Source organism: Procambarus clarkii, chromosome 11 (assembly GCF_040958095.1).
Source record: "Procambarus clarkii isolate CNS0578487 chromosome 11, FALCON_Pclarkii_2.0, whole genome shotgun sequence".
Lineage (NCBI taxonomy): Eukaryota > Metazoa > Arthropoda > Malacostraca > Decapoda > Cambaridae > Procambarus > Procambarus clarkii.
Window position 1 is genome coordinate 27,360,372 of NC_091160.1, and position 14,849 is coordinate 27,375,220.

The following is a 14,849-nucleotide window of genomic DNA, read 5'->3' on the forward strand; positions in this document are numbered from 1 at the left end:
AGGGCACTAGACAAGTGAAAGGTTACTATACGTTTTTTCATCAAGCCACTGTTAATGTGAGAGAACTCGTGTCCATGCTATAAGCCTATACTTGCATAAACCACAAGTGAAGATTAACAATCTTTGGACAACACCCACCAGTGGGCCTCGAACCCAGAAAGCACAACTACCTTCCAGTTGCTGCCATAACTAGTACGCCTTCCCCCACTACACCATCAGACCCTACGAAAGAAGTAGAGACTTCGAGATATATATACACCTCAAATATCTCCACTTCCCGAGGGCACTAGACAAGTGAGAGGTTACTATACGTTTTTTCATCAAGCCACTGTTAATGTGAGAGAACTCGTGTCCATGCTATAAGCCTATACTTGCATAAACCACAAGTGAAGATTAACAATCTTTGGACAACACCCACCAGTGGGCCTCGAACCCAGAAAGCACAACTACCTATAGCATGGCATGGACACGAGTTCTCTCACATTAACAGTGGCTTGATGAAAAAACGTATAGTAACCTCTCACTTGTCTAGTGCCCTCGGAAAGTGGAGATATTTGAGGTGTATATATATCTCGAAATCTCTACTTCTTTTCTAGGGTCTGATGGTGTAGTGGGTTAAGGCGTACTAGTTATGGCAGCTACTGGAAGGTAGTTGTGCTTTCTGGGTTCGAGGCCCACTGGTGGGTGTTGTCCAAAGATATATATATATATATATATATATATATATATATATATATATATATATATATATATATATATATATATATATATATATATATAGAAATCCTAGTAAACAACACAGAAATCATCGATAGATACAGCGATAGCAGGCGGCTTGACGTTTGCGAGGCACTACACATCAAGAAGTCAACACCAGCAATCAACAGCCAATTAATGCACAACTATATTCTACCCACCTCAAGTCTCCGCTCCAATATAGAAGCATCAAGAAATATGGACCAATAGGCTTTCTACAAACACTTCTATTCAATACCCATTGTTTCGTGTTCTGTCATGTGTTGATGAAATTAATACCCTATTAATGCCACCTCTTGTTCTGTCTTGTGTTGATGAAATTAATACCCTATTAATGCCACCTCACCCCATCCACCTCACTCAAATGTAGACATAAAATCGGAGATGCGTAAGTTCTATTCAGTTGTGTATTTGTAAACTAAAGTCTTTGGAAATGTAATAAGTTTTACGAAACGTGCTCGTGTCGCGTCAGACTAGAAATAAAAATGAATTTTGGAGAATTGATTTTTGATTTACCTCCAACAGTGAAAAGAAATGTACGAAAGATTGAGAAAATTCGTGTTAGAATTATTAATCTTACTTTTTCGGTCATATTTAATAATATATATATATATATATATATATATATATATATATATATATATATATATATATATATATATATATATATATATATATATATATATATATATTTATATATATATATATATATATATATATATATATATATATATATATATATATATATATATATGCGAACAAGCCTTATATATATATATATATATATGACTATAACAAGCGTTATATATATATATATATATATGAATTAGTTATATATATATATATATATATATATATATATATATATATATATATATATATATATATATATATATATATATATATATATATATATATATATATATATATATTAGTATATTTGGGTAGCAGTCTTTCCTTTAGACATATATTATTAAATATGACCAAAAAGTAAGATTATTAATTCTAACACGAATTTTCTCAATCTTTCGTACATTTCTTTTTACTGTTGGTGGTAATTCAAAAATCAATTCTCCAAAATTCATTTTTATTTCTAGTCTGACACGACACTTGAGCGCGTTTCGTAAAACTTATTACATTTTCAAAGACTTTAGTTTAAACATACACAACTGAATAGAACTTACACATCTCCGATTTGTTTATATCTACATTTGAGTGAGGTGGATGGGGTGAGGTGGTATTTAATAAGGTATTAATTTCATCAACACAAGACAGAACACGAAACAATGGGTATTGAATAGAAGTGATTGTAGAAAGCCTATTGGTCCATATTTCTTGATGCTTCTATATTGGAGCGGAGTCTTGAGGTGGGTAGAATATAGTTGTGCATTAATTGGCTGTTGATTGCTGGTGTTGACTTCTTGATGTGTAGTGCCTCGCAAACGTCAAGCCGCCTGCTATCGCTGTATCTATCGATGATTTCTGTGTTGTTTACTAGGATTTCTCTGGCGATGGTTTGGTTGTGGGAAGAGATTATATGTTCCTTAATGGAGCCCTGTTGCTTATGCATCGTTAAACGCGTAGAAAGAGATGTTATTGTCTTGCCTATATACTGGGTTTTTTGGAGCTTACAGTCCCCAAGAGGACATTTGAAGGCATAGACGACATTGGTCTCTTTCAAAGCTTTCTGCTTTGTGTCTGGAGACTTTCTCATGAGTAGGTTGGCAGTTTTCTTGGTTTTATAGTAAATCGTCAGTTGTATCCTCTGATTTTTGTCTGTAGGGATAACGTTTCTATTAACAATATCTTTCTTGGCAGCTTCCCAAGAGGCACCCTTCTTGAGCCCGGATGGGCACATGTATAAGCAAGTAGATGGGGTCGCCATGGGTTCTCCCCTAGGTGTCCTGTTTGCAAACTTCTACATGGGTACCATCGAGCAAAAAGTCTTAGTCGACATGAACTTGAAACCGGCCATATACTGCAGGTATGTTGACGACATTTTTACACAGGTACCTGATGTCAGCCATCTGCAGGAGCTGAAGGAGGCATTTGAGCGGAGTTCCGTGCTGCATTTCACTTACGAGATGGAAAAGGATGGGAAGCTGCCCTTTCTAGATGTAACAGTCATGGAAAAGAGCGGAGGTTTCCACACTGCAGTCTACACTAAGGAAACGAACATAGGAATGTGCCTAAATGCCAAAAGTGACTGCCCAGATAGGTACAAGAGGAGTGTTGTTAACGCATATGTCGACCGTGCTCTCACCCACAGCTCAGAATGGAAGCAAGTCGATGAAGAACTCTGTAGGGTAAGGCAGGTCCTAGTCAACAACGGCTTCTCCAATGGTTTCGTCGAAGACATCATAAGAAGGAAAGTGAAACGCCATGCAACCTCTGAAGAGACAACTAACACAATACCTGTTCCCCCAATTAGACTATTTTACAGGAACTTCTTTTCCACCGCTCTTAAAATGAAGGAAAGGGTCCTGAAAGATATTGTTAAAAGAAACGTTATTCCTACAGACAAAAATCAGAAGATACAATTGACGATTTACTATAAAACCAAGAAAACTGCCAACCGACTCATGAGAAAGTCTCCAGACACAAAGCAGAAAGCTTTGAAAGAGACCAATGTCGTCTATGCCTTCAAATGTCCACTTGGAGACTGTAAGCCTCAAAGAACTCAGTATATAGACAAGACAACAACATCTTTTTCCAGGCTATTAACGATGCATAAGCAACAGGGCTCCATTAAGGAACATATAATCTCTTCCCACAACCTGACCATCACCAGAGAAGTCTTAACAAAAAACACAGAAATCATCGATAGATACAGCGATAGCAGGCGGTTTGATATCTGCGAGGCACTACACATTAAGAAGTCAACACCAGCAATCAACAGCCAATTAATGCACAACTATATTCTACCCACTTCAAGACTCCGCACCAATATAGAAGCATCACGAAATATGGGCCAATAGGCCCTTTGCAGTTACTTCCATTCTTCTCTTTAACTTACAAAATATTATACCCATTGTTTCGTGTTCTGTCTTGTGTTGAAAGTTTGTTTTCACCTCATCCAAAACTGTTGTAACATATCACGCACCCAAATGCAGGTATAAAATCAGAGCTGTTTAAACTCTGTTTAGTGTTTGCAGGTTATAGTTGTGTGTGTGTAAACTAAAGTCTTTGAAAATTTAATAAGTTATTACGAAAAGCGTTCAAGTGTCGCGTCAGACTAAAAATAAAAATGAATTTTGGAGAATTGATTTTTCAATTACCATCGACAGTGAAAAGAACTATATAAAATATTAAAAAAATTCGTGTTAGATTTATTAATCTTACTTTTTCGGTCATATTTAATAATATATGTCTATAGGAAAGACTGCTACCAAAATATACTAATATATATATATATATATATATATATATATATATATATATATATATATATATATATATATATATATATATATATATATATATATATATATATGTCGTACCTAGTAGCCAGAACGCACTTCTCAGCCTGCCTACTATGCAAGGCCCGATTTGCCTAATAAGCCAAGTTTTCATGAATTAATTGTTTTTCGACTACCTAACCTACCTAACCTAACCTAACCTAACCTAACTTTTTCGGCTACCTTACCTAACCTAACCTATAAAGATAGGTTAGGTTAGGTTAGTTAGGGTTCCTTAGGTTCGGTCATATATCTACGTTAATTTTAACTACAATAAAAAAAATTGACCTCATACATAATGAAATGAGTAGCTTTATCATTTCATGAGAAAAAAATTAGAGAAAATATGTTAATTCAAGAAAACTTGGCTTCTTAGGCAAATCGGGCCTTGCATAGTAGGCTGAAAAGTGCGTTCTGGCTACTAGGTACGACACACACACACATATATATATATATATATATATATATATATATATATATATATATATATATATATATATATATATATATATATATTTATATATATGATCGTATTGGCTGTTGCGCGAATCTCAAAAGAGCTAAAATCGGATCAGTAGTTGTTTCATCTCAATAGATTATTGCCGTTTGGAGTGGTTCTGGTAGGTTAGTGGATGACTGATGTGGAAATATTCGTCAGATTACGAAAAAGATTGAACAAAGATGAATTCTGTGCAGTCTCCGTGACGACTCTGAACATATTACTGCTCTCTGTTCTCTGAAAACAAATCTGAAACTGTTGCCAGCCTGAGAGTTAAAAACATTCCTTCACAAAATGTAGCTGACATGTGACCTAACATGCCACACGGGACTGACCAGGTAATGAGGACCGGCGCTGTAAATGTTAGAGACATGTCTGTTTAGCCTGAGCAGCCCGGAAATTGTTGACCTTTGTAGGAGCGGAGGTTCGGGCCTGTGATAAAGGGGTGACAAAGCTCAGGCAAGTAGCTCAAGAGCCAGGCTGCATCAGACTATGGATTCTCTTCTCCAGGGAAATAGAACATGTTAATAACATTTAATATATTTTTTAGTTGCTTACTCTCATACTGTCAACCACATGGCGCAGAGGATGATGGGAGCGTCACACGGTCAATTTTGTTAAAAACAATTGTGTTTGGACAGAAACTGGATGGGTGGCTGTGAGAAGAGATTGATATAGGGTGGGTTTAATGGTACCTGTCCTAAATGACAGGTTACGTACCGTTTGATCCAGTTCACTAACTGACTGGAAGACCAGGGACAGTCACCCATTGACCTGGGAGGACTAGGACAAGCTCCTAAGATTATCTGACCACTAAACTGTACCTGATAATGATCGTCTCTATTATTCAGTCATGTTAAATGCTCTTGGTTTAAATTCTCTTACTGGATGAGTACTGTGGGGTATTTTCCCAGCAGGAATTTATTTGTTTATTAATTTAAGTATTTATATATTTTTTATTAAATTATTAGATTATTAAGTTTACGTTATTTTATATTAATTTAAAATGAATTCTATATTTAAAAGTAGACTATATGTTCTCAAATTATCCCGCTAGGTGTTTACCTGCTCACATATTTGAAGGGGGGGGGGTATATATGTACATAACTTATCAATGAACCTGTTGATTCCAGTTTGCACTGTTCTACTTTCTTCAAATCAATCCAGGAGTTCACGTCTAGTAACACTTTTAAGGGACCTATTTGACAGCTCAAGATTCCATTCAATGCTGTCTTTATTTACTGCAGCCTTAGCAAGAGCGTCAACTTCGTCATATTCCTGCAGGCCAATGTGAGAAGGAATCCACAACATTTTTATATATACCCTCTTGCTAAGTATGCTTATATATCTATGTCTGGCTTCTGAGACAAGCACGTTATTCCTTGATTGCTAACTGTTTATTGCTCGTAATGAGGAAAGGGAGTCGGAAATAATTAAGCTGTCAACTTCAGTGTTGTCAATAATTTCGAGTGCTACCAGTATTGCTACCAACTCAGCTTGCATTGCGGATGCCAAGTTACTAATTCGTGCATTCCTTTGAATTGTGCTGCCATCGGGCTGATGAACAATAACAGCATTTCCTACCCTCCCTTTAGCTGTGTTGAGTGATGCGTAAGTGTATATGGTCTGTGTTATATTGTTTTCAGTTGTATATTTGTAAATGTGTTCTATGGTGCTTAATTTAGCAGCAAGCTGAGCATGAGGGTTGTTTGTGATTAGTTTCTTGGTGGGGTATGCAGGGGTCAGGATGTCAAAAGGTACTATCTGCCAGGGTGGAAGGAAGTGCTGTACTCTTTCATCTGTATATACATTGTGCAGTCCCATCATTTTAATATGAGTGGCTGTTCTTTGAATCCATTTAGACTCGCAGGTTCCATTTCGTATGTGTTCTAACAGTGCAACTGACACAATGTTGTTTTTGTTATCACGCAGAAGCTTTAGTCCCGTCATACGATTGATTTCATATATTCGATCTCAAATGCTAAGTACATTTAATTCTTTCCGCATATTGAGAACTTTGGAGGTTATTGGACAGCCAAGTATAATTCTGAGTGCTTCATTTTGCATTTTTTCCAGTCTATCAATAGTTTTGCCATTTTGCAGGACTAAAGCTGGTGCATGATAGTCTATCAGAGACCTTATATATATGCTAATTACATCATTTTTACTATTCTAATATTAACACCGTATTTAGGGCTGTACCCCAATACAGTTCTGAGAGCCTTGAGTCTGTCTCTACATTGTTGATTTAACTTATTGACTGCAGTTGAGGTACAAGGGACAGAGACACCAAGGTATTTGAAAGGAGAGACATAGTCTATTGGTATGTTATCTATCTTAAGTTTTCGTGGTCCACTTTTGCGGCTGCCAATTTGGGGTGTTAAATACCTTAGTTTTAGCAGCATTGACTACAAGACCAGGGCTCTTACAAGCTGTATGTATGCAATATAAGACTGTTTGCATTTCTCGGTGGGTTTTAATATGTACAAGGATGTCATCTGCATAGCTGATAGTGATGTTTGCCGGACTAGTTGGGATTACTTTTAGTAAGGCATTAATTAGAACATTAAACAAGGTAGTACTTAGTACTCCTCCTTGTGGGGTGCCTAGTTGCATTAATTTGGTTTCACTTATGTAACCTTGGAACAGTGCAGAGGACTTCCGGTTGGTAAGATAGCCCCGTATCCATTGTAATAATTGTCCACCGATATCCCTTCTCGGTAATTCATACATAATAACTTCCCTATTAGCAATATCAAAGGCATTTTTTTAATCAAGAAATGTTGTGTAGTTGTGCCTTCTATCTCCATAAACAGTGAGAAGGGTTGAGATACAGTTGTGTTTACTTCTACCATGTGTGAAACCATTGGTGTTAGGTGACATGTGCTCCTTAAGTCTATACAATAATATCTTAAGTACCATTCTCTCGAAGGTTTAATACATGCTACTGGTCAGAGAGATGGGCACGAAAAGTATCAGGTTGGCCAGACTTTGGTACAGGTACCGTAAGACTGGTGGTCCATGATACTGGCAGCTGCCCAGTGGCATAACTCGCATTAAACAATTCAAATAATAGATTACCGGGTACACGATGTACGATTAGCGGAACTTCGATAAACCTAAGAGGATTCCCATTTCCTACAGTGGTTAGCGTTTATATGGCTACATATATATATATATATATATATATATATATATATATATATATATATATATATATATATATATATATATATATATATATATATATATATATATATATAATATTGAAGGAAGAAAAATAAAAAGAAAATTTTGTAAGTATGAGTATAAAGTGTATATATATATATATATGCGAACAAGCCTGAATGGTCCCCAGGACAATATGCAACTGAAAACTCACACCCCAGAAGTGACTCGAACCCATACTCCCAGGAGCAACGCAACTGGTATGTACAAGACGCCTTAATCCACTTGACCATCACGACCGGACAAAATGAGGTGATAGCCGAAGCTATTAGTTATATATATATATATATATATATATATATATATATATATATATAAAATTATGGAAGGGAGTAGAAGGGAGAAGGGATATATATATATATATATATATATATATATATATATATACACGGTCACATTAGTACTTAAACCAACGAATTTCGTATATCTGACTGAGGAATGTCCAGTGCCTATTACTAGGCTATGTGCTACTTAACACATATAAGCTGTGTATAGTATTATGCTAATCCGTTTTAGCTATAGACTAACATAGTAAGCTATTATATTAATTAATTAGATGATTGATAGATTTGATTGTTGCCGCCGGAGGCGGCTAGTTTATTGTGCACCCCATACTCATCCTGTGAGCGGTAGCGCAAAAGCATTACAGAGGGTTCAAAAGGTCTTGCTACGGGCTGCTTTATCAGACCTCATCATAGATTATTACATAAACAATTTCATCTATCCTTCACACCTTATAGTTACATGTCAGCTAGTTACAGAGAATTTTCTGTTTCTAGAGCTATATATTTACAGTAAGTCATTATACATTAATGGTAGGTCTTATCGTTAATACAAAATTGTTTGATCAGTAGAGATATTACAGTCATAAGGGAGCTGCTGTTTATTATTAGTCTTCACAATACTAAGTTTCTCAATCTCATATGTCATTTATCTACTGGGAGCGAAATATGGACACAGCGCAAGGATTTCAGGTATTTTATCTTCGGTAATAAGATAGGTGCCATATCATTCAGCGTGAGCTTAGATTTATCTCTAAATGGCTCAATTTTACTTCAATCCAAGATATAGTGTTCGAGTGTGTCCCTGTCTTTGTCCACACACTTTACACTTTGCTTCATCTAAATCCCTATACAAGCCGAACTGCCAGAGATACTTGTAGCCAAGTCATATTCGAGCTGTGACATCATCTGTTAGTCTGCTGACTTTGTTACTTGCCCCATACACATGTCTTACTTCACACATTTCATTGTACTGGGCAAAGCCTGGAAAGGCATAAACAAAATTATTGGCAAAAATAATAGACAAGTTTCACACCCAAACCCGCTACAGAAAGCCAATCAGTTAATTACAAAATGGACTCAGGTTTTCAGCTTTGGAATGTTACCAGTTAGCACTAGGGAGGAAATGCAGGCGAGGTCCTCAGACAGAAATGCTCTCATACATTTCATGCTGAGCAAACAGCATGTTGAATGTTATGTTCCATATGCAGATTATGAATTGGATGCAGCCCTCTCCAGGGACAGTAGCACTGTTCCTGGTGAGGCCGATATCGCCTATGATATTCTAAGACTCCTGCATCGTGTACCCGGTAACCCATTATTTGAATTGTTTAATGCGAGTTATGCCACTGGGCAGCTGCCAGTATCATGGACCACCAGTCTTACGGTACCTGTACCAAAGTCTGGCACACCTGATACTTTTCGTGCCCATCTCTCTGACCAGTAGCATGTATAAAACCTTCGAGAGAATGGTACTTAAGATATCATTGTATAGACTTAAGGAACACATGTCACCTAACATCAATGGTTTCACACATGGTAGAAGTAAACACAACTGTATCTCAACCCTTCTCACTGTTTATGGAGATAGAAGGCACAACTACACAACATTTCTTGATTAACAAAATGCCTTTGATATTGCTAATAGGGAAGTTATTATGTATGAATTACCGAGAAGGGATATAGGTGGACAATTATTACAATGTCTACGGGGATATCTTACCAACCGGAAGTCCTCTGCACTGTTCCAAGGCTACAAAAGTGAAACCAAATTAATGCAACTAGGCACCCCACAAGGAGAAAAAGCAAACAAAATTACTACACAGCCATATAAGAAGGAAGATGTTGGTAAATGACCAAGTGACAAGACTGAGGAAAACAGTAGGGGCATATACAGAAAGTGACAAGGAAATCTGTGAGGCACTGAATGCCAGTTTCCATGAAGTGTTCGCAACCGAGCCTGAGCGGCTCCCATTGTTAATAGAGATTACCCTATACGGAAGACTATCGGACACAGAGATGACATCAGTGGAGGTAATGAAACAGTTGACAACACTGGATGTAACTAAAGCTGTTGGACCAGACAAAGTATCACTGTGGATGTTAAAAGAGGCAGCGCAGGCCCTCAGAGTGCCTCTGGCAATGATCTTTAATGAGTCACTTATGTCGGGAGAATTGCCTAGTTGCTGGAAGAAAACAAATGTCGTACCGATTTTCAAGAAAGGAGATGGGGAGGAGGCACTTAGTTACAGACCCGTATCACTGACAAGCATCCCCTGCCAAATATATGAAAGAATAATTAGGCTAAGACTTGTTGCACACCTGGAAAACATTGGGTTTGTAAACAATCAACAACATGGGTTCTGGAGAGGGAAATCATGCCTAGCAAACCTTTTGGAATTCTATGAAAAAATAGCAAGGATAAGGCAGGACAGAGAAGGCTGGGCAGACTGCATATTTCTAGACTGCCAAAAGGCCTTTGAAACAGTACCGCACATGAGACTGCTACTCAAACTTGAGAAGCAGGTTGGAGTAAGCGGAAAGGCCCTAGCATGGGTAAGGAACTACCTAACAGGAAGAAGCCAGAGAGTAATGATAAGGGGCGAGAAATCGGACTGGTGAACAGTAACGAGTGGAGCACCTTAATGATCGGTGCTGGGACCAATCCTATTTATAATTTACTTAAATGATATGTTTACAGGAGTGGAATCCTACATGTCAATACTCGCGGATGAAGCAAAATTAATGAGAAGAGTTGTGACAGATGAGGATTGTAGGATCCTCCAAGAGGACCTGGACAGGTTGCAGAGATGGTCAGGGAAATGGCTACTGGAGTACAACACGAGTAAATGTAAAGTTATGGAAATGGGATCAGGTGATAGGAGACCAAATGGACAGTACACAATGAAGGGAAACTGCCTACCTGTAACGATTCGAGAAAGAGACCTGGGAATGGACGTAACACCTAATCTAACTCCTGAAGCACATATAAATAGGATAACGACAGCAGCGTACTCTACACTGGCGAAAGTTAGAACATTATTCAGAAACCTAAGTGAGGAGGCTTTTAGGGCACATTTCACTGCCTACGTGAGACCAGTCTTAGAGTATGCCGCGCCATCATGAAGCCCCCACCTGAAGAAACACATAAGGAAACTGGAAAGGGTTCAGAAGTTTGCGACGAGGCTTGTCCCAGAGTTACGAAGGATGGGATATGAAGAGTGTCTGAAGGAACTGAACCTTAGGACACTAGAGAGAAGAAGGGAGAGGGGGGATATGATCGAAACGTATAAAATACTCAGGGGAATTAACAAAGTGAAAGTAGATGAAATGTTCACACGGAATAATAACAGAACGAGGGGACATGGGTGGAAGCTGGAAACTCAGATGAGTCACAGAGATGTTAGGAAGTATTCTTTTAACGTGAGAGTAGTGGAAAAATGGAATGCACTTAAGGAGCAGGTTGTGGAAGTAAACTCTATTCATAATTTTAAAACTAGATATGATAGGGAAATGGGACAGGAGTTATTGCTGTAAACAACCGATGGCTCGAAAGGCAGGATCCAAGAGTCAATGCTCGATCCTGCAATGACAAATAGGTGAGTACACACACACATAAACACATCCCCAGAAGCAGCCCATAGCAGCTGTCTTCACCCAGGTACCTATTTGCTGCTAGGTGAACTGGTGCATCAGGGCGAAACTCTACCAGTTTGTTTCTGCCTCAGACGGGAACCGAACCTGAGCCCCTTGGGCCAACGACCCCAGAGCGCTGTCTACTCAACCGCGAGGCCTGCGTGTACTCATCTAGTTGTACTCACCTAATTGTTCTTGTGGAGGTCGAGCTCGGGCTCTTTGGTCCCTCCTCTCAACTGTAAAATGAACTGTGTGTGTGTGTGTGAGTATTTGTGTGTATATATATATATATATATATATATATATATATATATATATATATATATATATATATATATATATATATGTCGTACCTAGTAGCCAGAACGCACTTCTCAGCCTACTATGCAAGGCCCGATTTGCCTAATAAGCCAAGTTTTCATGAATTAATGGTTTTCATCTACCTAACCTAACCTAACTTTTTCGGCTACCTAACCTAACCTAACCTAACCTATAAAGATAGGTTAGGTTAGGTTAGGCAGGGTTGGTTAGGTTCGGTCATATATCTACGTTAATTTTAACTCCAATAAAAAAAAATTGACCTCATACATAAAGAAATGGGTAGCTTTATCATTTCAAAAGAAAAAAATTAGAGAAAATATATTAATTCAGGAAAACTTGGCTTATTAGGCAAATCGGGCCTTGCATAGTAGGCCAAAAAGTGCGTTCTGGCTACTAGGTACGACATATATATATATATATATATATATATATATATATATATATATATATATATATATATATATATATGTCGTACCTAGTAGCCAGAATGCACTCCTCGGAACACAGTAGTAAATGAAAAAAAAAACAATTAAGCTACATGTATTTTGTGATGCCTCAGGAAAGGCTTATGGCACAATAGCTTACTTGTCTCAAATGGGCAAGCCAATTTGCTCACATCAAAAGCCAGAGTGGCACGTTTAAAGAAAAGATCATTGCCGCAACTGGATTTAACAGCCTTACTGCTAGGTGTAATATTGGCTCATTATCTGATCAAGGCCTTAAGCCACATCCACTTTGAAGAAACAGTGGTATGGTCAGATAATGATGCAGTGCTACAGTGGATTAAAAACCTATAATAGTAGGAATCCTTACGTGAGTAACCGCGTTAAGGAAATACGAGAGTTGTCAGCAGGGTATAAACTGAAATATGTACCTACTAAAGAGAATCCAGCTGACTATCTCTCCAGAGGCCTGACTTTACGGCAATTAGCAAAGGCAGAGATGTGGTTCAATGGACCTCAGTGGCTAATCAGCGACCAGTGGCCTGAACAAAAGTCACAAGTCATTGTAACCAATGTCACTGTTCCCACTGAGAACCCAGAACTACCTCGGATTTTTTTTTTCTACCACAAACGTGGCCACACATTTCGGACTTTGGTAATTGATCCTACTTGGTACTCTGAACTGAACAAACTTATAGGTGTCACCCAAGTAGTGTTTGATTTTTTAAAGAAAATAGGAATCAAGCATAAATTCCCTAGTGCTCTATGGTACTGGGTCAAAAGAGCTCAGACAGACACATTCGTGATAGAATTTGACAATGTTCCTAAGAAGCTACAACATGATCTGGGTTTCTGGTTAGACACTGACAATTATAACATAATCAGATGCGGAGGCCACTTACAGCATGCTGACATAGATCTGGAAGCAAAATATCCAATATTGCTCCCTCGTCACCACATAGTAAGCAAACTAATTGTGTTACACATACACAAATACAGCACTCTGCATGGTGGGGTATTAGATACTCTCACGGACTTAAGACAACAGTACTGGCTACCCCAAGGTAGACAGACAGTAAAATCCATAATTAAATCCTGTGTTGTTTGCCGGAGATACGATGCCAGAGTGTGTCCATATCCTGGCCCTCCTCCACTTCCGAAGGAACGAGTCGTACATATTCATCCTTTTGAGACTACAGGAGTAGATTTCATAGGAGCCCTAACACTAACAGGCACTAAGGACAAAAAACCAGTAAAAGCCTATATCTGTCTTTTTACTTGTGCCACAACAAGGGCAGTCCATCTAGAAGTGACTCCCGATATGAGTGCCGAAGCATTCTTACAGGCTTTCCGCAGGTTTGCTTCACGTAGATCCTGTCCTAAGTTAATGATCTCAGACAATGGTTCCAACTTAGTGGCAGGAAAAGCATGTCTGAGGAAAATCTGGACACACCCAAAGGTACGCATGGCCCTAAATCAAAGGCAGTACCAATGGAAATTCATACCTCCCAGAGCACCACGGCCCGGAGGCTTCTATGAACGTATGATTGGCACGGTGAAACGTTCTCTACAGAAAACCCTACACCACCAAAGATTTGACCTACAGGAGCTTCAAACTGTAGTCATAGAGATAGAAGCACGAGTTAATAACCGACCATTTACCTACCTCTCTGATTATGTTTTGCAGCATGAACCATTAAGTCCAGCTCATCTGATGTATGAGAGACCTCTCAGAACCCTTGTGTCCCTTATGGACGAGGAACCAGAAGATCCTTCATATGTCCAAGAGAGTGATTTGGTTCAACGTTTCAAACATCTATCGGGGGTCATAAATCGGTGGAATGACGTATGGACTCGCGAATACCTTACAGCTCTGAGGAAGTATCATTACGGGGCAAACAACCTCAACAACAAAATTAACTTGAACCCTGGTGTCATAGTTCTGGTGGACAGCGATGGGTCATGCTCAGAGTGGCCTATAGGCCACATAGTCTCTGTTCATCCAGACAGCCAGGGCATCTTGAGAATAGTGAAAATAAAATGCAGAGGCAACACTGCTCTCAAAACATTAGCGAAATTAGTTCCTTTAGAACTGGCAGGAAAGGAGAACGTTCAACGACTTCCAGCACCAGATACGCCAGTACGGGACATACGTCCCCAAAGGACTGCAGCACAACAATGTAAACTCACATTAAAGCAGCACTATAATTCTGAGGGAATAGAATAA

General features: G+C 38.4%; 1 protein-coding gene across 1 annotated transcript; it reads left to right on the plus strand.

Moving 5' to 3' along the window:
• Positions 1–14,087: 14,087 nt before the first annotated feature.
• Positions 14,088–14,849, plus strand: LOC138363614 (uncharacterized). The gene has a single exon (XM_069322980.1). The coding sequence runs from the start codon at positions 14,088–14,090 to the stop codon at positions 14,847–14,849; it is 762 nt and encodes a 253-aa protein (XP_069179081.1).

Coding starts and splice junctions, on each gene's coding strand:
- LOC138363614 (XM_069322980.1), top strand. CDS start 14,088: ATGGCCCTAAATCAAAGGCAGTACCAATGGAAATTCATACCTCCCAGA.